Source organism: Bufo gargarizans, chromosome 9, assembly GCF_014858855.1.
Source record: "Bufo gargarizans isolate SCDJY-AF-19 chromosome 9, ASM1485885v1, whole genome shotgun sequence".
NCBI lineage: Eukaryota > Metazoa > Chordata > Amphibia > Anura > Bufonidae > Bufo > Bufo gargarizans.
The window spans coordinates 2,052,059-2,076,740 of record NC_058088.1 but is presented as its reverse complement, the minus strand read 5'-3'; the positions used below and the strand labels follow the sequence as shown (position 1 = coordinate 2,076,740).

The window sequence follows — 24,682 nt, the reverse complement described above, 5'->3', positions numbered from 1 at the left end:
TAATTAAAAAAAAAACAAAAAAAAAACACAACACTTTTTTTTTTCTTTAACAATAAAAGGAAGAAAGAAAACAGCCTATGGTACAGCCATCTCATAAGGGATCCATGCAGACATGAGGTTTCCATACAATGAAATAGAAGCACAGACCATAAAGGGTAAAAAGAAAAATTAATAGGACATTAAAAACCTAGAAGGGGCGCAGTCAGAGATATATGGGCGGCTGCAAGGTTTACTGGGCATGGAATGCAAGCTGGAGAGAAGGGGGCGCTAATTTATCATTATTATTATTTTTTTTTCCAGAGAATTGACTTTCAATTGGACAGTTACTATCTAAGAGGAATAATATTCACTTTAGGTCACCTTCCTCATCCTCAGACACAGTAAATACACATGGATATATAATACTCTATGCGAACAGAACAGCGTTCCTTGGACCTGGCACGGGTGTGCGCCAATTGGTATCAGAAAAGTAGGAAGTTTAATCCAATGTGGTTGAGGATCTCAGTCAGTCCTGGTACGAAACCAAAACAAATGTTACGTCTCGGCAGGGTTTCACTGGGCCCCTCCGTATCTACCGGGCTGGTCGTAACTGCTGCTGCCGCCTGCGCCGTAGTTCCACTGGCTCCACTGACCTTGACCCTGCGGCTGGCCAGGATTAGGATTCGGTGTCGGTGTCTGACCTTGATACTGGTTCCATTGCTGACTTCCATACTAAAGGAAAAATAAAATAATCTGTTATAGCCCATGGAATCCACGAACAGCGAAATTCCTTTAGGCCGCATGCACACGACTGTGGTGTATTTTGCAGTCCGCAAAACACGGATGGCCTCCGTGCCGAACGGCACAGTCTTAAATATAAATGCCTATTCTTGTCCGCAAAGCGCGGACAGGAATAGGACATGTTATATTTTTTTAGCGGGCCACAGAACGGAGCAACGGATGCGGACAGCACACGGAGTGCTGTCCGCATCTTTTGCGGCCCCATTGAAGTGAATGGGTCCCCATCCGAGCTGCCAAAACGGAGGCTCGGATGTGGACCCAAACAACGGCTGTGTGCATGAGGCCTTAATCTGACAACCCATAATCCAAAGACAGTCCTGCAGTAATTTCACACACACGTCGCCCCCCCCCCCCCCCCCCCCCGACATGTCTCTTTTAGTAACTACTTCCACTCCCCATCTATTCTTATGACGCCATGATTTGCCAATCCACTATTCCTGCTAGACGTTAAAAAGGACCTTTCACTACAATAAAAAATCTAAACTAAGCATACAGACAGAGAGCGGCGCCCAGGGATCTCCCTGCACTTATTATCTCTGGGCGCCGCTCCGTTCTCCCGGTATAGGCTCCGGTATCTTCAGATTTTCAGCTCAACTGGGAGGAGCCTGCTCTTGTTCTCCTGGGCGTCTCCTTCTCCCAAGCTGTAGCGCTGGCCAATCGCAGCGCTCAGCTCATAGCCTGAGAGTTTTTTTTTCTCCCAGGCTATGAGCTGAGCGCTGCGATTGGCCAGCACTACAGCTTGGGAGAAGGAGACGCCCAGGAGAACAAGAGCAGGCTCCTCCCAGTTGAGCCAAAAATCTGAAGATACCGGAGCCTATACCGGGAGAACGGAGCGGCGCCCAGAGATAATAGTAAGTGCAGGGAGATCAGCATCCGATCAGTCTTACATTAGGTTAGTTTCTCGCTAAGTATTTTTTGAAAGATGGCAATGCAGTTCACTGTATGGGCGTTTTGGAAAGCGGCGATGCCTATGATCTTTATTTTCTCTTTTTGTTTATTCTGGGGAAAGGGATAGGCGATTTTAATTTTTATGTTTGTTCCTAAAAACTTGGGCTGTACCATAGAAGTAAACGGGGACGCCATACTTGTAATTACACCTCCTCACCACTGCAATTGCTGCGGCGAGCAGGTAAACAGAGCAGAGAAGGAAGCGCTTGTACGAGTGCAGCTTTCTCTTCGAACAGCTGACTCCCAGCACCCCCGCCAATCTGATATTAATAACCTGAGGAAAGGTCAATAGTATATAAAAAAAAAAAAAAAGCAGACAACCCCTTTAAGACATTGCTGCAGGCCTATATTGGAATATACATGTGAAAGACCTGTAGTCTCCAGGAGGCTCAGGCCTTTCTCAATGAACGAACAGCACAGAAGCGCAGCGCTTCCGGGTTTTCAGCTCTCAGATGCCATGGTCCTCTGAAAGGGTAATAATGGGTCTTTATTTTAAAGCCCATTTAAAATTATCTCCCAGGAAAACCCCAGTGAAGGCAACAAGCATGCGCTTCTATTTTATCACAGTTCACTATTGAATTTTTTGTGCAAACTCTTGCAATTGTAATAGACACAGGAGTGTACTTACCGGTTGCTGGTACTGTGAACCGTAGCCACCCTGACTATAAGATGGCTGAGAAGAGGAGGTGCTCGGGGGCGGAGGTTGAGTATATCCTTGACTGTAGCTTTGCGCTCCACCACCATAGGTTTGACTGCTGCTACTGTATCCGCCTCCAGCACTACTCTGGCTGTATCCTCCACTTCCTTGGCTGTAGCCACTGCTGCTTCCAGGGCCCTGGCTGTAACCACCACCTCCACCTTGGTTGTAGCCACCTGTGCCTCCCTGGCTGAATCCACTGCCACTTCCTCCGCCTTGGCTATAGCCACCAGTACTTCCTCCACCTTGGCTATAGCCACTGGTACTTCCTCCACCTTGGCTATAGCTACCCCCACTTCCTCCAGCTTGTCCATAGCTTCCACTCTGGCTATATCCTCCAGCACCACTGTAACCTCCTTGTCCAAATGTTGACTGTGGAAAAACAGAGATTGTAAATGAAGGACCTGTTATGCAGCATTAGTGACATATTGACTTATGCCAAAGACATATACGTACTGATCCTTGGCCATAGCTGCTGGGTGCACTGTGAGAAGGGGGATTTGATGCTGCACCACTATAACCACTGCCTCGGTTGCTTGCTTGACCATCAGAACCATAGCTGCCGCCTCGGCTGCCTGCTTGACCATCGGAACCATAGCCGCCGCCTCGGCTGCCTGCTTGACCATCGGAACCATAGCCGCCGCCTCGCCTGCCTGCTGGACCATCAGAACCATAGCCGCCGCCTCGCCTGCCTGCTTGACCATCAGGACTGTAGCCGCCACCTCGACTGCCTGCTTGACCATCAGAACCGTAGCCACCTCCCCGGCTGCCTGCTTGACCATCAGAACCGTAGCCACCGCCTCGGCTGCCTGCTTGACCATCAGCACCGTAACCGCCGCCTCGGCTGCCTGCTTGACCATCAGCACCGTAACCGCCGCCTCGGCTGCCTGCTTGACCATCAGCACCGTAGCCGCCGCCTCGGCTGCCTGCTTGACCATCAGCACCGTAGCCGCCGCCTCTGCTGCCTGCTAGACCATCAGGACCGTAGCCGCCTCGATGTTCTGAACCATTATCCTGCGAGTTCCCAGACCAGCGGCTTTGTGTGTTGTTCCCTCCACGGTTAAATGCTGCATTACCAAATGGACATTAACAATGGTTCATTAACAAAATTGGAAGCACTGACAAAATATGAGGAATTATTCTAGATCTTTTGTTTAAATGTCATCAGGAACATTGTTATTAAACTGGCTGACTTTAGCCATGTGCTAATATCGGCTGAAGCCAGCAGTCCTTTGTCCCTTCTTTTGTTTTTTTGCGAAAAATTAACTTTTATTTTTTGCAAATAAGCTTTTAGGAGCAATGGGGGTGGTGCCGTTACTCCTAGAGGCTCTGTTCTCCCTCATCACGTTTACAGGGCCCGGCAGTGGTCACATTTTTCACAAAAACAGCCACATAGAAAGAAGGGACAAGGACTGTCGGCTTCAGCTGACATTGGCACATGGCACATGCACCTTACTGGACTATTTTTATTATCTGCCATGTTCTATATAAGGTGGAGCTGCAGCCCGGTCATGGTCACTGCCTCTACAAGCCGGTACACTTACCAGTCTCCTTTCCCCTCACCCCTGTGGTCACACCCCGTACACAGCAGACACTAACTGCTCAATCATTGCCAATGCTGTGGTATCACAACATATAATTCCCTATTCAGCCCCTCTATACAGACTAAGGCCTCTTTCATATGGGAGAAATTTTCCGTCTGGACGCAATGCTTCTAGCAAATGCATAGGATCGAGACTAAATCCTGACCCACTAATTCAATGGGTCTGTGCACATGAGCATGGTTTTTCGCACATCTTTGAATAAAAAATAAAATAAAAATCGCAGCATGTTCTATATTGTTCGTTTTTCATGCAGCTCTGGCTGCACAGAAGTGAATGGGGCTTGTGTGAAAAATGGAAGACGTCCGAATGCAATGCTATTTTCACTGATGGTTATAGGACATGTAGATAGTTATGCTTCAAGTGCATTAAAAAAAATGCATAAATCCAGACGGAAAACAAAAACACAAATGAATTCAACTTGCCTGCAAAACCAGCAGTTTTCCCCCAAACAGATCCTGACAATCCGTATCGCTAATGTGAACGGGGTCTAAGGATGTTACTTTTTCAAAATGCAGCATGCAGGGCTTTTATAAAAACGCTATAAAAATAGCACAGGAGTTTTCCAATAGCAAACTAGCAATACTCACAACCTCCGCCGCCAGGACCGCCTCCTCTGTTGTATCCACCTCGACCTTGAAACCCTCCTCTACCTCCAACAGATCCACCAGGGGGACCCCGGTTATCAAATCCACCGCGTGCTGCTTCTCCTCGGCCAACTCCTCCCCCGCCACGACCTCGGAATTTCTTTTCTGGGGGCTGCCCTGCCTTCTTTCCTTCCTCATTATACTCTCGGATCAGAGTCTCTGCCTCCTCCTTCTGTAGCTCGATGTAGATGACCTCTTCCAGGAAGTCCCCTGGTTCCGGCAGACTAAAATTTGCTGTGGAGAGATAGAAGTAAGCATTGCTGAAAGGGAAGATTGTTAAAGGGGTTATCCAGTAATTAATAATGATGACCTATCCTCTGGATAGGTTATCAATATCAGATCGGCGGGGGTCTGACACCCGGGACTCCCACCCACCAGTCAGCTGTTAGAGAGCCTGGTTTCTTCTGTCAGCGTCGCGGTCTCTTCCTAGGCCATGTGACGTCACCCTACAACGGTCACGTGGTCTAGTTCCAGCTCAGACCCATTGAAGTCAATGGGGCCGAGCTGTAATACCAAGCATAGCTGCTATACAATGTACGGCGCTGTGCTTGGAAAGCTACCAGGAACCGGCTGCGCTCTCCAGAGCTCCGGCGAGTGTGTATGCTCCCTGAAACAGCTGATCGGCGGGGGGGGGGGGGGGGGGGGGGGGGGGAAATAGGTCATCATTATCCATTTCTGGATAAACCCTTTAAGCTATAGGATAAAAATTTGGAGAATAAATCATTGCTCTGATGTCCAAGTCTGAATCTATATAAGGGCTCATGCACACGACCGTATGTATTTTGTGGTCCGCAAAAAATACGGATGATGTCCGTGTGCATTCCGTATTTTGCGGAACAGAACAGCTGGATCCTAATATAACAGTACTATCCTTGTCCGTAATGCGAACGTAAATACGGAAACGGAATGCACACGGAGTAACTTACGTGTTTTTTTTTTTGCGGACCCATTGAAATAAATTGTTCCGTATACGGTCCGCAAAAAAAAAAAAAAAAAAGGGAACGGACACAGAAAGTACGTTTGTGTGCATGAGCCCGATTTCAGATAACTAAGGGTTCTCCTATAATTTCTTTGATGTGGCCATCACCATCGTACACCAGTCATTTACCTTTCATTTCTAGCACAGCATGATCGGGGACATCCTTTCCTTCCTCGTCAGTGCGCTTTACAATACGGTCCAGAAGGTCCTCGTCTGTGGGGCAGATTATAACAGCCTTGCGATGAAAGCCTTCAAACGGTCGCATCTTCCTGCGCTGGGCTGTGCCATAGACGTTTGTCTGAGGGAGGACGAGGCGAGAAACGGATGTTACCAAGTTACTTTCTTGGATGTTCGGCGGGCATCAAGCAGCCCTGTTCTCTTTCTTACCTGATCGAGGATGTAATTGCGTTTCCTACGGGCAGCTATTTGGATCAGCTGGTTTAAACACTTTGTGGCTTGCTGAATCAGGACGTCCCAACGACCGGCGTAATTACGCTGTCTCCGAAGACCCATTACCTGCAAGTTTATGGCCAAAATTTATCAAATCTCTAAATACTTTATTTAGCACAACGTATAGTCAAACTCTATATTAAAAAAATAAAATAAAACCAACCCCTGCCAATACTACTGGGGACCCCCATTATAAGCCAGAACAGAAAGCATCTATCACCTTCTCTCTCCTTCTAGAAGACTCAGGTTATTCTGACCCCTATAACTTTTTTGTAGTTATGTGTACGGGGCTGTATAAGGGCTCATTTTTTGTGGGATGATCTGTTCTTTTTAGTGATAGCAATTTTAAGTGTGTGTGACTTTTTGATCACTTAATTAAAAAAATTATTGGGTAGTGACAAAAAAATTGCAAATTGGCAGTTTTTATTTTTTTCCCCCGCTACGCCATTTGCCGTAAGCCATTAATATTGTTATATTTTAATAGTATGGGCATTTTCGCACACAGCGATGCCAAGGTTTAATTTTTTTTTTATTGGTTAAGTATTTTTATTTTAAAGGGAACCTGTCACAGGGATTTTGGGTATAGAGCTGAGGACATGGGTTGCTAGATGGCCGCTACCACATCCGCAATACCCAGTCCCCATAGCTCTGTGTGCTAATAGTGTGTGAAAAAACAGATTTGATATACAGGTCCTTCTCAAAAAATTAGCATATTGTCATAAAGTTCATTATTTTCTGTAATGTACTGATAAACATTAGACTTTCATATATTTTAGATTCATTACACACCAACTGAAGTAGTTCAAGCCTTTTATTGTTTTAATATTGATGATTTTGGCATACAGCTCATGAAAACCCCAAATTCCTATCTCAAAAAATTAGCATATCATGAAAAGGTTCTCTAAACGAGCTATTAACCTAATCATCTGAATCAACTAATTAACTCTAAACACCTGCAAAAGATTCTTGAGGCTTTTAAAAACTCCCAGCCTGGTTCATTACTCAAAACCGCAATCATGGGTAAGACTGCCGACCTGACTGCTGTCCAGAAGGCCATCATTGACACCCTCAAGCAAGAGGGTAAGACACAGAAATAAATTTCTGAACGAATAGGCTGTTCCCAGAGTGCTGTATCAAGGCACCTCAGTGGGAAGTCTGTGGGAAGGAAAAAGTGTGGCAGAAAACGCTGCACAACGAGAAGAGGTGACCGGACCCTGAGGAAGATTGTGGAGAAGGACCGATTCCAGACCTTGGGGGACCTGCGGAAGCAGTGGACTGAGTCTGGAGTAGAAACATCCAGAGCCACCATGTACAGGCGTGTGCAGGAAATGGGCTACAGGTGCCACATTCCCCAGGTCAAGCCACTTTTGAACCAGAAACAGTGGCAGAAGCGCCTGACCTGGGCTACAGAGAAGCAGCACTGGACTGTTGCATGTCATTCGGAAATCAAGGTGCCAGAGTCTGTAGGAAGACTGGGGAGAGGAAAATGCCAAAAATGCCTGAAGTCCAGTGTCAAGTACCCACAGTCAGTGATGGTCTGGGGTGCCATGTCAGCTGCTGGTGTTGGTCCACTGTGTTTTATCAAGGGCAGGGTCAATGCAGCTAGCTATCAGGAGATTTTGGAGCACTTCATGCTTCCATCTGCTGAAAAGCTTTATGGAGATGAAGATTTCATTTTTCAGCACGACCTGGCACCTGCTCACAGCGCCAAAACCACTGGTAAATGGTTTACTGACCATGGTATTACTGTGCTCAATTGGCCTGCCAATTCTCCTGACCTGAACCCCATAGAGAATCTGTGGGATATTGGGAAGAGAAAGTTGAGAGACGCAAGACCCAACACTCTGGATGAGCTTAAGGCCGCTATGGAAGCTTCCTGGGCCTCCATAACACCTCAGCAGTGCCACAGGCTGATTGCCTCCATGCCACGCCGCATTGAAGCAGTCATTTCTGCAAAAGGATTCCCGACCAAGTATTGAGTGAATAACTGAACATAATTATTTGAAGGCTGACTTTTTTTGTATTAAAAACACTTTTCTTTTATTGGTCAGATGAAATATGCTAATTTTTTGAGATAGGAAATTTGGGTTTTTATGAGCTGTATGCCAAAATAATCAATATTAAAACAATAAAAGGCTTTAACTACTTCTGTTGGTGTGTAATGAATCTAAAATATATGAAAGTCTAATGTTTATCAGTACATTACAGAAAATAATGAACTTTATCACAATATGCTAATTTTTTGAGAAGGACCTGTATATGCAAATTAACTCATAAGAGTCATATCTTACTTGTGACCAGATGAAGAGTCATATTTTCAAGCTCTGACTCATCTCAGGTTAATTTGCATATGTATTAAAATCGGGGGTTTTTACACAATAAAAGCACACAGAGCTATGGGGACTGGATATTGAGGATGTGCTAGCGGCCATCTAGCAACCCATGTCCTCAGCTCTATACACAGAATCCCGGTGACAGGTTCCCTTTAAGGAAAGGGGGGGTGATTTGAACTTTTAGTTTTTTTTTATATTTGTAAAAACTTTTTTTTTTGGCTGATCGCATACATGTGCTGCGGGTCTCTGCTATTTAAAATAGCACAAACCCCCCCCCCCAGCTAAGGCGCCCGCTGCACATGCGAGCGGGCGCCATGTTTAGGGATCGGACCCATGACCTATAGCTACGTCATGGGTCCTTAAGTTAAAGACCTGGCATCGGCATACATGTACGGCCAATGTCGCAAATGGCTTAATACAGAACGGCTCAAACAAAAATAGATGGTAGGACAGCACCACTTACTTGAATGCACTCAAGGGGCTTTGCGGCGGTGCTCGTGACGTCAGGTCTCGGCCTCAGAGACCCCAAAAATACCAGTGAAGATGAAGAAAGTCACGGCACTCCTAAAGCTCGTTCAATGTTCTTTAATACACAAAAGGTTCGGGCTTTGGCTGAACCTTTGGTGTATTAAAGAACATTGAACGAGCTTTAGGAGTGCCGTGACTTTCTTCATCTTCATTAATACAGAACGGCTATATAACTATTACAATTTCTTTGCAAAATAAACCAATGCAGAAAGACAAAAGAGCAAAAAAATAAAATGATATATATATATATTTATAAGAATAAGCACACCGCAGCACATCCAATAGTGAAAAATTGGTGGGATCCTTTATTCACCCAAGCAGCGACGTTTCGGTCCGCTTGCTGGGACCATTTTCAAGGGCTTGAAAATGGTCCCAGCAAGCGGACCGAAACGTCGCTGCTTGGGTGAATAAAGGATCCCACCAATTTTTCACTATCGGATGTGCTGCGGTGTGCTTATTCTCCTTGTTTTTGACACTTTGGTCGAGTGTCGACATCGCTGGCACCCACCACTTGTCACAAGGTGTGCTGCCCTGAACTCCCGAGATAGAGATATAGATATATAGATATATATATATAATCATCTGGAAGCTTCCGCTATCTTACCCTCATTTTCTCCATAATGGCATTGGTTCCAAGGATGTTGTACTTCTTTCCTGGATTTGCTGCGGAGTGCTTCATTGCCCAGGTCGTCTTACCAGCTCCCGGCAGTCCCACCATCATTAAAATCTGAGAAGAATGCAGACATGTTCACAGTCTTGGAACAGAGGGATGGTAGACTGCTCGAAAACCAGAACAGTCCAATCCTCACTCACCTCACACTCTCCTTTGTTCTTGGGGGGTTCCGTTCCACGTACTTTTTCTAAGGTGGGCACGTCCTGTATGAATGTAAACCCTGGTGGACAGCTGCAGAACGGTTCAGTTTTTTGGCCAAAGTTAAATTCAACACAGCAGTTCTTTACTAAAACATGAGGGAAGAGGGCCTGGTTACCCACAGCGCCCCTGCTGATACGGAAGGCTGTGCCCAAATACTGCCCGTTCTTGGAGAATGATATCTCTATGTCGCCACGAGTTTCAAAATCCTGCCAGAAGAAACGCACAAAGTTAAAAGAAAAAGCTACAAAAAATTAACCAAGTATTAATAGTAAAGTTACAGTGATAGAGGACTAACTCCCCCTACAGCATGCAGGCAAGTACGTGTATTCGTTCTGAATGATGCTAGGTTTTCAAGCTGTAAGGGTTTAAAGGGAATCTGTCAGCAGATTTGTACCTATGACACTGGCTGACCTGTTACATGTGCACTTGGCAGCTGAAGTTATCCGTGTTGGTCTCATGTTCATATGTGCCCACATTACTGAGAAAAATTATGTTTTATTATATGCAAATGAGCATCTAGGAGCAACTGGGGCGTTACCGTTACACCTAGAGGCTCTGCTCTCTCTGCAACTGCCGCGCCCTCTGCACTTTGACAGGGCAAGGTGTGATGGCGGTTTCACTGCTTAGACCCGTCAATGAAAGTGCAGAGATCGAGGCAGTTGTAGAGAGAGCAGTCTCTAAGTGTAACACAATGCTCCTGTTGCTCCTAGAAACTCATTTGCATATATTAAAACATTTTTCTCTGCAATGCGGGCATATATAGACATGAGACCAACAAACATACCTTCAGCTGCCAAGTGCACATGTAACAGATCAGCCAGTGTCATGGGTACAGATCTGCTGACAGATGCCCTTCAAGTCCAGATGTGCTGGGTCTGTACTACAGAATGCACACATTTACAGTACAAAACATAGGGATGGGGATTTAAAAAGGCTTTGCACCGATGTGTTCTACAGCCTGCACCTAATGTTCTCCCGGGGCCCATTTTCCACATATGTTTAGCAATACTTAGAATGTGCCACCAGCAGCAGGCGTACACACTGTCTATAATATATAGCGCAAGTATGTAATGCAATCCTGAATGATGAATTATGTACTGCACTCGTCATCGATATGGGCGCTTTCCAACGTCAGATCCTATTTAGAGCTTACTTTAGGAACAAATCCTGATCTCTACACAAGGCTGTTGCTGTATAAACCTATGCACAAAGTCACCAGAATGCAATATTTAACGGGAGTCTCTCACATACAGAGCGGTTTTGACCACTCAGATTGCGTTCTAGAACTCCCCCCCCCCCCCCCCTAAAATAGTACCTTTCGCGTGTCTGTCCCACGTAGCGATCCTGATAAAAAAGTACTTTCTAAAGCTCTGCAAATTATCTTTTGCGGCCGCAAGCGCCCAGGGGCGGAGTTACGGCCGCAAGCGCCCAGGGGCCTCAGCTATGTGGCCAGATAACTGTTCCCCTTGCAGTCCTCTGACTTTGAGATCTCGCGCAAGTGCCGGGCCTGCGCATTCTCACTGTTAAGATTGGTGCCTCTGCCCATAGTGGGCAGAGCATTTTGCGGGCCCAGCGCTCGTGCGAGATCTCCAAGGGGAACGGTTATCTGGCCACATAGCAGAGGCCACTGCCTCTGAGCACTTGCGACAGCTAATTTGCACTATAGAGGTACTATTTTAATGGGGGGGCGCAAACGGTCTAAAACACTCCTAGTAGGCGACAGGCTCCCTTTAAAGAGGACCTGTTCCATCCTCCCAAATTTGCTCCACAAATTCTGGTGCCATTCCCCCCCCCCCCCCCCCCATTTCAAAGCTATTGGTGGCGTTCCTCTCAGCTACAAATTCGCTACTGAGCTCAGGTCCTTTCAAGGGAGAGTAAAGCAGAGCGCTCTGCGCTGGTTGGACTGTGTCAGAGAGCTACGGGTCACTTCCCATTGAGAATCAGCTGGGGAACGCCCCCTTGACAGTGCATGGCCTTATTAGCCTATCAGGAGCTGAATCTAATACCCGCATTCTGAATGGCAAGAGCGGAGTAAAACTATGCAATGTGTAGGCATAGATGAACTTTCCCAGTCAACATACAATGAAGCAGCCGATGACATCATTCTCTGCAAAGGTCTCTCCATAGTTCTCAAACTTGCTGTTGGTGGACTTCTTTGCTGTCCCTCCGTATCCATAAGAATACATTTCCTCTCCTGCAAATTCAGAGCGCAAACATTTAGGACGCAGGTAATGAGGCAGTCCCTTAGATATAAATGTCTTATAGGTAGCCCACTATACAACCAGCAATACTGCCGCCGAGTTTTAAGGTTATAAATTTTGCAGCATATATAACTTTATTCTCTGGGTCAGTAAAATTACAGATACACCAAATACATAGTGTTTTACGTTTTGCTACTAGATAAAGTACATATTTGTGTAGTGTGTGTCGTTACAGACGCAGCAATAACTGAAAAAAAAAAAAAAAAAAAAAACTTAAGTAAAAAAAGGTGTATTTTTTTGTTTAATAAATGTTTTTTTTAAACCACTTACTTATCCCATAAGGGGACTAACAGGCAATATTTTGATAATTTCTATAATACACTATACTGCTTATGCAGTGCAGAGTATTATACTGTCAGTGCTTTACTGATAGTCACCAGAAAAGCACAGCCTACAGGGATACACTGCAGGCAGGTCTGGGGCTGCGATGCCAAGGCTTCGGCACCCCGTGATCTTATTCATGGGGTGGTGATGGGAGACAGAGGAAGCTCCATCCCTCAAAACCACTTAGTGATTGCAGCATCTAAGGCTACTTTCACACTAGCGTTCGGGGTTCCGTTTGAAGGCTCTCACAAGCGGCCCCGAACGCATCCGTACTGCCCCAATGCATTCTGAGTGGATGCGGATCCGCTCAGAATGCCTCAGTCTGGCACAGTTTGGCCTCCGCTCAAGAGGGGGAAACCCGAATGCAGCTTGAGCCAAACTGATCCGTCCAGACTTACAATGTAAGTCAATGGGGACGGATCCGTTTGAAGTTGACACAATATGGCTCAATTTCAAACGGATCCGTCCCCCATTGACTTTCAATGTAAAGTCTGGACGGATCCGTCCCCCATTGACTTTCACACTTAGAATAATTTTTTCTGAAATATAATGCAGACGGATCCGTTCTGAATGGATCCCATCGTCTGCATTATAGGAGCGGATCCGTCTGTGCAGACACCAGAGAGATCCGCTCCTAACGCAAGTGTGAAAGTAGCCTAAGAGGTTAAACGGCCCGGATTGTGCAGGTCTGGGCCGTCAGAGCAGAAGCGTGGCTCTCATGTGAGAGTAGAGACCTGTGCAGCGCTTAACTTAGGCCACCATAATAAGATGGGGTCCTCGCCTAGTGACCGCTGCTACAAAAAGACGTATGGGTGCTCATTAAACATGTTACGGAAGGAGAGCAAGTAAACACAGACAATCCAAACCCTGCTGTAGAAAAAAAGTCAAAGTAGTACAGTAAGTAACCCCAATAATCACTCACCTAACTGTGTACTGCAAGAATCCAAGGACCAACCAACACGGACAACGTGTGGATCCGGCTCGCTGGCCGGGAGGTGTCCCACCGCAATTTCTTCCTTTATCTGAAGACAATGAAGAGCGCTATTATGATAAATGTTATAGCTCAGCCTGAGAGCCGAGATCTGGGGGCATTTCATCAACTAGTCTCACCCTTATCTCAAAGCACACCCGTCCCTTGTTCACACCATGTGTGGCACGAGCTCCAGACCAGAGATAAGCGAATCCCTCGGTGGTGAGTGGGAACCCTACAGTGCGGTCTTTGCTCAGCTTGAAGGGCAGGTCGCTGTTATCTGGAAAAAGACAAGGATGTGGATGTCTACTACCATCACCATGAAAGAGAGGGAAAGTGAAGCAGCAATCAACCGCTCTCATTACTTTCCAAGATACTACTTAAAAGGGGGTTTCCGGGCTTTTTATATTGATGACCTATCCTCAGATTGGCAGGGTGACGACACCCAGCACCTTGGCCGATCATTTGTATGAAGAGAAGGCATGCACCGTGCACGCTGTCTCCCTTCCTGCTCGCTGCTGCTATGTCTATGGCAAGCAGGAAGAGAGACAGGAGACGGCATGTGCGCACAACGCATGTCTTCTTTTCATATAGCTGATCTGCGGGTGTCGGACCCCCACTGATCTGATATTGATGACGTATCCTGAGGATGGGTCACCAATATTAAAAGCCTGGAAAAACCCTTTAGGAGCCATGTCCACCTTAACAACCTTTTCTTGTTTATTGCTTCAGTGCATCTTAAGTGAAAAAATTTGGCAACGTTTACAGTCTGAAAAACATAGTTTTGTGTCTACAGCTCCTATGCAGGCTTATGCGTTTCCATAGTTACAGACCACAAACCAACCAAGTGTAGTCTGATCCCAAGTAAAAAATTAGGGGATAGAAGGAAGAGAGTATATGACCATGTGATCAGACTGGAAACCGGAACAAGACGATAGACTTTTAATCAAGGCTACGTGATTGGTGCAAGGGAGGCTCGTCCCTGTCCCTGCCTGCCATTGGCTACTCCCCCGTCCCCGACACCGCATGTTTGTATCGGTGTACAGGGAGAAGTAGCAGCGGCGGTGCAGGGTCCAGGAGCGGGTTAAGTAGATTACTTGTGAGGGGCCCAGAACATTAGGGGGGTTGTTTCTGAAATCGCTGTCATCAGCATTTCACGTTTGTAACCCTTCCCACAGCTTTCTAGCATGCTTACAGTTAATTAAAACGTTACCTTTAGCATCAATCCTGGACTTATAAAACCGTCAAAAAACATCTTTGTAACATATGCAAATGAGGGCTCGCAAGTGCCCAAGGGCGGCGTTACCCTCGTAGGTGCCCTGCTAGCTCAGCCTTTTCTTTGCTTCCCCCCGCCCCTCCTTTCCCTCTGGCCGCCTATCTACTGACTTGTTGTTTTGGCCGAGATCCCGCTCCTGTGCACTCAGTCCGTCGGCCGGCGCATGCACACTGCGATGCCCATCCCTTGCACGGCATCACAGTAATTAATGCGCATGCGCCAGCTAACGGCGCATGCGCATTAATTACTGTGATGCCGTACAAGGAATGGGCATCGCAGTGCGCATGCGCCGACCGACGGACTAAGTGAGCAGGATCTCGGCGAAACAACAAGTTAGTAGATGCTAGCAGGGCACCTACGAGGGTAACCTGCCCCTGGGCAATTTTGTGATTTTCTTTCATAGTCCCTAGCACAGACGACAGCATACTATCCTCAGCTGTAATGGATGCTCATTACTGAGGAGGATACAACATATTCGTTTACTCACAGTTATCCAGAACGACAAAGCTCTCGTCAAACACGTCGTCCTCGTCACCACCGCCACCACCAGCAGCAGCACCACGACCCTGCGGGGATCTCGTTCTGCACAGACAGACATTAATATCAGAGCCAGTTACATGGCCAGAAATGGAGGCCGCACAGACAATGACGGTCAAGAACTATCAGTACAAAGAACAGATTAGTAATGATTGCAGGGACCACTAACAAGTAAAAGCTATTTACCTCCTGTCTTCTCGGTGATCGTAGAAGCCTCTGCCTCGGTCCTCATATGGTCTTTTACGATTTTGATAGGACTGTGGAGGACCACCAGCAGTGGGACCCCTCTGACCAAGATCGGGCTCCTCCTGTTTAAATTCTGTTTTTAGAGCTGTGGAGACAATGTAAATTGATTATATTAAAAGGCTCCTCCACTGCCTAGTAACCCTCTCATCCAATGTGCAGTGATCTCTCGCTTTCTACTACATATCGTCCGCTCTGAAATCCAGCCCTGTGACTTCTGCTCTGCTACTTCCTCTGACGTCACGTCCATGCAGCGGTGTCTTCAGACCTCGGCCTGCTGGAGTGTGTGCGCCCATCAAATTTACATGGGTGGGTTTGTCCTGTCATCTGCATTCTCTGTAGTGAGTGAGGATTTAAAGGGGTTTTCTGGGATTGCAATATTGATGACCTATCCTCAGGATAAGGTGTGCAGAGTGTTGGACCTCCGCACATCAGCTGGTTGAAGAGGCCATGCCGGTGTGAGAGTAGCCTCCCCTTCATAGTGTACCTGCTTGCTGTCGACATTGCAGCGGCGAGCAGGTGTAATGACAAGCTTCCCCATTCATTTCAATGGGACAGCTCGTTCCTATTCAAGTGTAAACTACAGAGCCGTCCCATAAAAGTGAATGGGACGGCTTAGATGTAGTTACACCTGCTCGCCGCTGCAATCTTGACTGCGAGCAGGTAAACAAGGAGCACGGCCTTCTCTTTAACTAGCTGAACAAGAAGTAACAGGCATGAGAACCCCGCTGATCTGATATTGACGTTGATGTAGCCTGAGGATAGGTCATCAATATTAAAATCCCGGAAAACCCCTTTAAAGTATCTGCCATCAGTGTGGTAGCTCTGCGGACCGGTTCACTTGCAGCACATTAGAACATAGGAGAGATGACTGCTACATGGTGGAAAACCCTTTGGATTGTGATAGAAGTTAAGAAACAAACTGTTGTCCATTGTCAAACCCCCAACTGGCTCCTCAATCAGTTCCCGTAGTCAGGCCCCTGCCCAGATGTTATCAGCAGACCCTATGGCCCCCAGCATAACAGATGAGTGCAGGGCTAGGCTGCAGCCCATCCCAGTTCTTTTGACTAGAGCCAAGATGCAGTTCTTTGGACAGCGAGCTGCAGGAGCCCCAGGGGCCCTACGATCTAGTGATCAGTCAGGGTTTCTGCAGACCGAACACAAACAAGTAATTGCATATCCTAGCAGTATGCAATCATAAGCCCCGCTGAGTGGAATACACCATCAGATAGGTGCGGGTCCCACCTCTGAAATACACTCCAATCTCCAGAACGGGACCCTTGAAGTGAAGGGGGGCTTCAGTCACCGCTATGGGAGTCATGATAATAGCCGAGTGCTGGCTTGGCTATTCCCAGCAGTCCCATAGAGGTGAAGAGATAGTTGTCCATGCATGTGTGGTGACCTCTCCATTCACCTCCATGGAACTTCTGAAAATAACCAAGCGGACGTGCTCAGCTATTTTCAGAAGTCCATTGCCCCTAGAAGCGGATGGAGAGCACGCGGTGCGCTCTCCGTTACTTTGTGGGGCCGATTCTGGAGATAGGAGCGGGTCTCAGCATCCCGAACCCGACACTGGTTGCATATCCTTGCAACATGCCACCAATGTGAGATGGGAATACCCCTTTAATGCTGATATCACAGATGTCCATTCACCATTCCATTTTCTTCCCGCCGGGGATTCCGTCGTACTAGTGAAAACATTTTCGGCCACGCTGTCCAATGGTCTGACCGCACGGTCCCGAGGAACCGAAGACTAAAACAGCTAGTAGACTACATACATCCAGTTCCAGATATCTGGGACAGGAAGATAGAGGTCAGGACCCATTGCCTTGTCACAATGGGTCCTGACCAGGGTGAAACGAGCCACATGATCTTACTTTTTTTGGAACTGGAGACGTACGGAGGTATAGTGGGGCCCCATAAAAATGAGATTTTTGTGAACTCACCTGTAAAATCTCTTTCTCGCTTAGTTCATTGGGGGACACAGGAGCGTGGGTATAGCTGCTGCTGCCACTAGGAGGCGACACTAGGCTGAAAAGTGTTCGCTCCTACTCTGCCGGTTATACCCGCCCCCTCCAGCCAGGAGAGAGCATATCAGTTTGTGCCCAAGCATACATAAAAGCAACCAGAACACAAGTAATGCCAGAAGGGCCGAAACCAAACAAAGGACCCCACTGGCAAACAAACCGCCAGCACCTGCGGCCATAATGGAAAACAATGGGTGGGAGCTGTGTCCCCCAATGAACTAAGCGAGAAATATTTAACAGGCGAGTTCACAAAAATCTAATTTTTTCGCTCGTATCATTGGGGGACACAGGACAGTGGGACGTTCCAAAGCAGTCCACGAGGCGGGAAGAACACACCCCCATGGAAACTGCCTCCCGGAAGCTCAAGACACCGCCGCCTACAAGACTTTGCGGCCCAGCGCAGCATCCCCGAATGCAAAAGTATGCACATGGTAAAACTTGGTGAACGTGTGCAAGGATGACCACGTCACTGCCTTGCACAGCTGTGAAGCTGAAGCGAGCCCAAGACGCGCCCACTGCCCTGGTCGAGTGGGCCTTGCCCAGGGAGCAGTATGCCTCAGCAATTGCCAAACGGATCCACCTGGCAATCGTCACCTTGGAGGCCGCCAAACCTTTGCAAGGACCTTCCAGAATAATGAACAGAGTCCGTACGGCGGAATGTTCGAGACAGATAAGTAAAACCTGAGAGCCCTAACCACGTCCAGCTGATTGAGAGCCCGCTCCCTAGGATGCGAAGGAGAGGGGCAGAACGACGATGTCTTCTGTGACACAGAAGGCAGAGACTACCTCCTGCTGAAAAGAAGGTATAGGTCGGAGCACTGCCTTGTCTTGGGGTTCCTTACAGGAAAGGGCTGCCAACTCTGAAACGCGCCTGTTGGAAGTGATAGCCACCAGGAATGCAACCTGCGAGGAGAGACTACAGAGGGAAACTGTGTCTAAAGGCTCAAATGGAGCCGCTTGGATGGAACCCAGAACCAGGCTCAAGTCCCAAGAAGGCAAGAGGGGGCGATAAGGAGGGACGGTGTGGGCCACCCCTTGCAGGAAGGTCTTAACCGGAGCCTGTATTTAAAAAAATAAATAAAAAAAGAGAGAAATTGACCACGCCGACACCTGCTTCTTCAACGAACTCAGGGCAAGGCCCAAATCCAGACCAGATTGCAGAAATGAAAGGATGGCGGGAAGAGAGAAGCGTAGCGGGGGGAGGCTACGTTCCTCACAGAAACGCAAAAAGGACTTCCAAGTCCTGTAATAAATCCTGAACGACACTAGTTTCCTGGCTTTAATCATGGTGCAGATGACCTGTCTGAGAAACCTCGTTGCTTCAGAATGGCAGTTTCAACAGCCATGTCGTCAATCGTAGCCTTGAGAGAAAAGACTTGCCTGAGCGGAAGGAGCCATGGTGTGTCTCCTAGGAGACAAACGATGTCTGTGTACCATGCGCGACAGGGATAATCTAGAGCGTTGAGGATCGTTTGGATGCCCTACATCTTGATTCTGCGTAAGACTCGGGCCTGGAGAGGGAGAGGCGGAAACACGTACACCAGGGAGAACCCATCCCATGGTGCCACGAGCACGTCTACTGCGCGTGCCCTGGGATTTCTTGTTTGAGAAGAAGGCGGGGAGCTTGTGGTTGAGTCTGGACGTCATCAGGTCCACCTCTGGTTGGCCCCACCGGAGACAGATCACTTGGAACACCTCCGGGTGCAGAGACCACTCCCCCGGGTCCACTGTCGCCCGACTGAGGAAATCCACCATCCAGTTCTCCACTCCCGGAATGTAGACCGCAGAAAGAGCTGGCACATGAGTCTCCACCCACCGCAGGATCTTGGCCACTGCGGGTTCCTCCTTGATTGATATAAGCCACATCCGTGGCGTTGTCTGACTGTACCCAGATCGGCTGGTCCTTCAGGAGAGGTGCCCAATGTAGAAGGGACAGATGAATGGCACAGAGTTCCAGTATTGTCTATAGAAGAGAGAAATTTGCCTCGATGGGATTCCATTCTGAAATATTGAACCCTGAGGAACTGGTTCAGCAACTTGAGGTCCAGAACCGGGCGAACTGACCCTTCTTTCTTGGGGACGACAAACAGATTTGAATAAAACCCTGAGAATTGCTCCGTCCGTGGAATCGGGGAGATCACCCGTGCGAGGAGGTATTGCCTGGAAAGGCAACAGCCCAACCTGGATCCCTGGGTGGTTGGGAGGGAAAGAAACCTTGCGGAGGAGTGGACGCAAACTCAATCTTGTAACCTCAGGTTACGTTTTCAAGTGCCCACACGTCGGAGATGTGGGCCTGCCACACTTCCTGAAAAAGGAGTAGGCGACCCCCCGCCCAAGAGAAGGGGCGCATCTTCATGCAGGGGACTGCTTGCCAAACGAGGGACGGGCAGGCTGGTTGAGGCCTGAAGAATGGCTTCTTCCACTGTTCCTGAGTGGAGGACCTGGGGGGGGGGCTGCTGCCGGACGCATGCCAAAGAAGCGACGAAAGGACTGGGCCCAGACACGTGTCTGCTGGGTACTTTTACCGCCCGTAGCCTCGGAGATAATTTCATCAAGCCAGGCCCTGAACAACAGGGAGCCGGCAAACGGAAGGATGGTAAGGGAATGCTTTGACGAGGAGTCCGCTGCCCAAACCTAAAGCCAGAGTTCGCGCCACAAGGTTACCGCCAGAGCCGATGAGCGGGCAACAAGTGCACCCGCGTCCAAGGACGCCTCACAGAAGTACTTCCCCGCCTGTGAGATCTGCAGAGCCCAGGACAGCCCAGTGAGCGGGAGGTCTGCCGCTAAGTCCTGGTTTAACCGGAGTGCCCACTTCAAGACCGCCTTAGCAACCCAAGCGGAGGCGAAAATGGGCCCAAGCACTGAGCCACTTGCCGCGAAAATGGACTTCGCCCAAGACTCCATGCGGCGATCAACAGGATCCTGAAGGGCTGAGCTATCGGCCACTGGAATAGCAGTGTTTTTGGCGAGGCTGGGCAGCAGGGACCATTGGGTCCGGGGCTGAGTCACTTGACTGTGGAAGCAGAGGGAGTCTGACTGAGGGGACGGAAATTTTGCGTGACATGACGCACAGGCAAAATTATGCGCCAATGGGACCCCCTGCTTCGGGACCTGGGCTCAGACATAATGACAACCCTGCCACAAAAATGGGGAAGGTTAGGCCCTGTAAGAAGGGACAAACAGCACTTACCCAGCCTGTGTCCCTCCAAGCAGCAAGACCAGCTAGTCAGCGTCCCGCCAGGTGCTTTAAGTCCCGGAAGTGGGCAGAGCCCACTCTCCCTCTGCTCAGCTGCCGACGTGGGAGCGAGGAAACCACAGGCCCTGCCTGCAAAATGATGCCGGCCCTCAGTACCAGGTGGGGTGGGTATTGGGTTACCTCGCCGAACAGGAAGCGGCGATATATTAAAAATAACTCCGCCTCCAGGGACATCTCAGCGGCCGCGCACACGCCAGCGTAGCTGATGTGCCCCTCACTGGAAAACAGACAACATCCCTGCGACTGTACCTTCACCCTGCTCTCCCCCCCCCCCCCCCCCCTCCAGCCGCAACATTGACAAGGTAACCTGAGGAGGAAAGGGTACTAGGGGGGGCGGCACCTAGGGGCAAATTTTTTTTATACTCACCTGTCCGGCATCTTTTGTCCCCCTCCCCTGGCTCCAGCCGGATCACCACCATCGGTGTGCGGCCCCTTGGTGAGGGAAGCTACACCGGAACAGAGGGGACTTGCGGTGGACGGCTATGGTGATCTGAACGCTGGCGGGATACTGAGTTTTTGTGGGAACCTCTGGTCCTCCTTTGCTTCTGGAGAACGGGAAGGAGCAGGGGGCTTGGGGGACCCCCTGGTCTCCCGGGTGGGAGTGCAGGCAGTTTTAAGGACTGCCTGAAACTCCTGCTGGATAAAAAGTTATGAAGAAAAAAATATATATAATAATATGCAGACCTGCAACGCAGGGAGGTCTGGCTCCTACGGACACTAAGCTAAAACAGATATAACAGCTATACCCATGGTCAATGCCTGTGTCCCCCAATGAGACGGATGAGAAAACCTTTAATCTAATTGCTGCAACAACAACAAAAATGCACAGTCTCAGTACAAATCTAGGCAGCAGTCTTGAATCCAAGTAGTGGATATTTTTTTTTTTTGTCAAAATTGGTGGGGGTTCAACAACCAGCACCCCGATCAATTTGGTGTTTCGGGCCAGCACCGGAAATGGAATACTCTGTGTAGTTTCTGGTGCCCTATGGGAGCACCCTGGCACCGTCTCCACACATTGGGTGAATCCATCCGTTTCCGGTTCCGTCCACAATATAGTTTCCGCCCCAAAGCAACTGATCGCCGGGGGTGCTGGGTGTCGGACCCCTAGCAATCTGATAGTGATGAGCTGTCCTGAAGACAGACAAAAGTGTGTGTAGAGCAGCCCCCACGGACATAAATGGCCACACCGGTAATGCAACAGCCGAGCCACGACCGCAGAGCAAATGGAGAGAGGTGGCGGGCAGCATCTCCAGTGAATCCTTTATTGGACGGACTTTACAGAAAGTGTGGCATATAATCAAGCCGCAACGTTCCGGCTGTACCCCAGCCTTTGTCAAGCCTCGCTGCGGCTTGATTTTATGCCACACTTTCTGTAACGTCCATCCAATAAAGGATCCACTGGAGATGCTGCCCGCCACCTCTCTTCATTTGCTGTCCTGAAGACAGGTCATCAACATCTAAAATACCGGAAAATCCTTCTAGTTTCAGCATTCGTTTACCCATATTCTGTAGAAGAGGAGCTGGTTCCAAGGGTCGTCTGTCAAAAAACGGATCTCGCTCTTGTTTAATCGGCTCCTCTCTGTGAGGTGGTGGGAAAGCTCCGCCCGAGGGTCCGTAATGATCCGGCGCATGGTGTCCATAATCTGTAACAAGACAATGCATACATCAACATCAAACGCAGTCAGACAGGGTGGAGAAAATACGCCTTATGCGCGGCTGTCCGTTAACAGGACGGAAACCGCGTGTGACGATTTCCCTGCTACTAAGAGCCAATCACAGGGGTGGTCAGCAGCCAACAGCAGGGTTGTTAAAAATGGACGACCCCTTTAAATGCAAACACCACAGCCAGTCAAATCAGATATTGAAAGCGCGGCAGCAGTGGCGTGAAGGAGTCAGCGGACAGTGGGAAAGCATGCTTCCCTCTGCAGATCGCCAAGACACCCCGTGAGGCTGAACAACCCCTATAAGACAGACGCTTTGGACTACGGTCATATTGGTACATGATGGGGGTAACCTTCTAGCCTACGCAACCGCCACTATTAAAGTCGCATCACGTGACCAGAGCCATGTGACATTGCAGCATCAGGAACCGCAGCAAGTTAGTAGCTGTGTGAACAGGGCCAGACTGCACAGAGAGCAGTCCACGTCCCCTCCCCGGGCATTGTTCTCCCTGCACAGAGGCCACTACCGCCTCCCCATTATCCATGGATGCCCTACAGAACCATCCTCAATTGCCCCCCATTTCCCCCTGCCCAGTGCTTACATCGGCCTTCCCCGTCCCTGCGGAAATCCCTGGGAGGCCCCGGTGGGTATCCGCCTCGATGGAAGTGATCCCCCATCCTCTCGTTTCAGCTCAGACGCGAGCAGCGCGGGTATCACAGGAGAGCGGACAAAATGGCGGCGCGCGGCTCCCACCCCCTCCTCCAGTCTCTTCGCCGTCCGCTCGCGCAGCAACGCCTTCTGCTGACAACTTGCGGCAAAGGCCGCAATTCCAGCCAATAGGATTCTCGAGCACGCGACCTCGGACGCGCGGATTGGTCGGCAGTTAGGCTGGGCGGGAGCAGGATCTACCAATTGAATTAGCGAGGACCGTCTCCTATGACAACGTCCGGAACGAATAGGTTAAGGAGCCTGCCATCTTTGTCCACCCAAGGCTTTGCCTGCTTCGTGCGTCGCTGAGGTGTTTTAGAGTTGCCGCCATCTTGGTACTCTCCGTATTTCTTCATCCCGAGGCTATTATATAATTGAACAGTATTCACAAATCCTGCAAAATAATAATACAAAAATACATATTGCACGTATTAAAATGATCTTAAAAATGCACTTTAGACCAAGTTCCTTGGGTAACATGATAAATATCTCTAGCTTAATGTATATTTGCGCTATTTTTTCCACAAGCTCTGACAGGAAGGACACTGTTTTATTCGTAGGGAAATGGTGTGGCACTTAATGATGCAGCATAGCAGCACATGCATAAATGGCGGCCTGAATTGTGTAAAATTTATAAAATGGCGCACCACATGTTTACATGTTTCTTTGTTGATTCCGACATCTTTAGTGGAGGCAATCATACATAGAGCTACGGGGCTTTGTCGGCCACAGGTCCCTCCGCCACGCCCCAAGGATGTGTTCACACCTTCAGGATCCGCCGGTATATGCCCCATTCACAATGTACAGAAAAAAACGTGCACAGAATAATGAACACGCAACAGATTCTGCATAGAAAAGCTGCAGATGAAGTCCACCGAATAATGGGGCTAATCCCGGTGTGGATCCGCTGACTGATCTGCTTCACATTTCTATTGAGGATTTTCAAAAAACCCCACAAAGGATTTGCATACAGTACAGACCAAAAGTTTGGACACACCTTCTCAATCAAAGAGTTTTCTTTATTTTCTTTATTTTCATGACTATGAAAATTGTAGATTCACACTGAAGGCATCAAAACTATGAATTAACACATGTGAATTATATACATAACAAAAAAGTGTGAAACAACTGAAAATATGTCATATTCTAGGTTCTTCAAAGTAGCCACCTTTTGCTTTGATTACTGCTTTGCACACTCTTGGCATTCTCTTGATGAGCTTCAAGAGGTAGTCAGCTGAAATGGTTTTCACTTCACAGGTGTGCCCTGTCAGGTTTAATAAGTGGGATTTCTTGCCTTATAAATGGGGTTGGGACCATCAGTTTCGTTGTGGAGAAGTCAGGTGGATACACAGCTGATAGTCCTACTGAATAGACCAGTGATGGCGAACCTATGGCACGGGTGCCAGAGGCGGCACTCGGAGCCCTCTCTGTGGGCACCCGCACCCTGGAAAAATCTATGGTGTACCAATCTGCCTTAGACTTCTCCTGTCAGTCATTAGCGCAGGGCGCACTATGAACAACACAGGCAGCGCACTGAATGTAGGCAGGCTATTATAGCTGTGATAATGTACATGAAAGATA

The 24,682-nt window shown here is 48.5% G+C and overlaps 1 protein-coding gene across 2 annotated transcripts; it reads right to left on the bottom strand.

The window, feature by feature from the left end:
- Positions 1 to 236: 236 nt before the first annotated feature.
- Positions 237 to 23,182, bottom strand: LOC122946819 (heterogeneous nuclear ribonucleoprotein U-like protein 1). Of its 2 annotated transcripts, XM_044306664.1 has the most exons (16): positions 22,995 to 23,182; positions 22,231 to 22,374; positions 15,392 to 15,536; positions 15,156 to 15,250; positions 13,533 to 13,672; positions 13,345 to 13,444; positions 11,919 to 12,031; positions 9,777 to 10,043; positions 9,568 to 9,690; positions 6,040 to 6,168; positions 5,782 to 5,950; positions 4,617 to 4,907; positions 3,391 to 3,492; positions 2,882 to 3,351; positions 2,357 to 2,797; positions 237 to 711 (listed from the first exon to the last, which is right to left on the bottom strand). In XM_044306664.1, exons 1-16 carry the CDS (start codon positions 23,068 to 23,070, stop codon positions 553 to 555), a joined length of 2,964 nt encoding a protein of 987 aa, XP_044162599.1. In that variant the 5' UTR covers positions 23,071 to 23,182; the 3' UTR covers positions 237 to 552. The 2 variants fall into 2 exon arrangements, with proteins under 2 accessions (XP_044162599.1, XP_044162598.1); XM_044306663.1 differs by having other exon boundaries at positions 2,882 to 3,492.
- Positions 23,183 to 24,682: the final 1,500 nt, after the last annotated feature.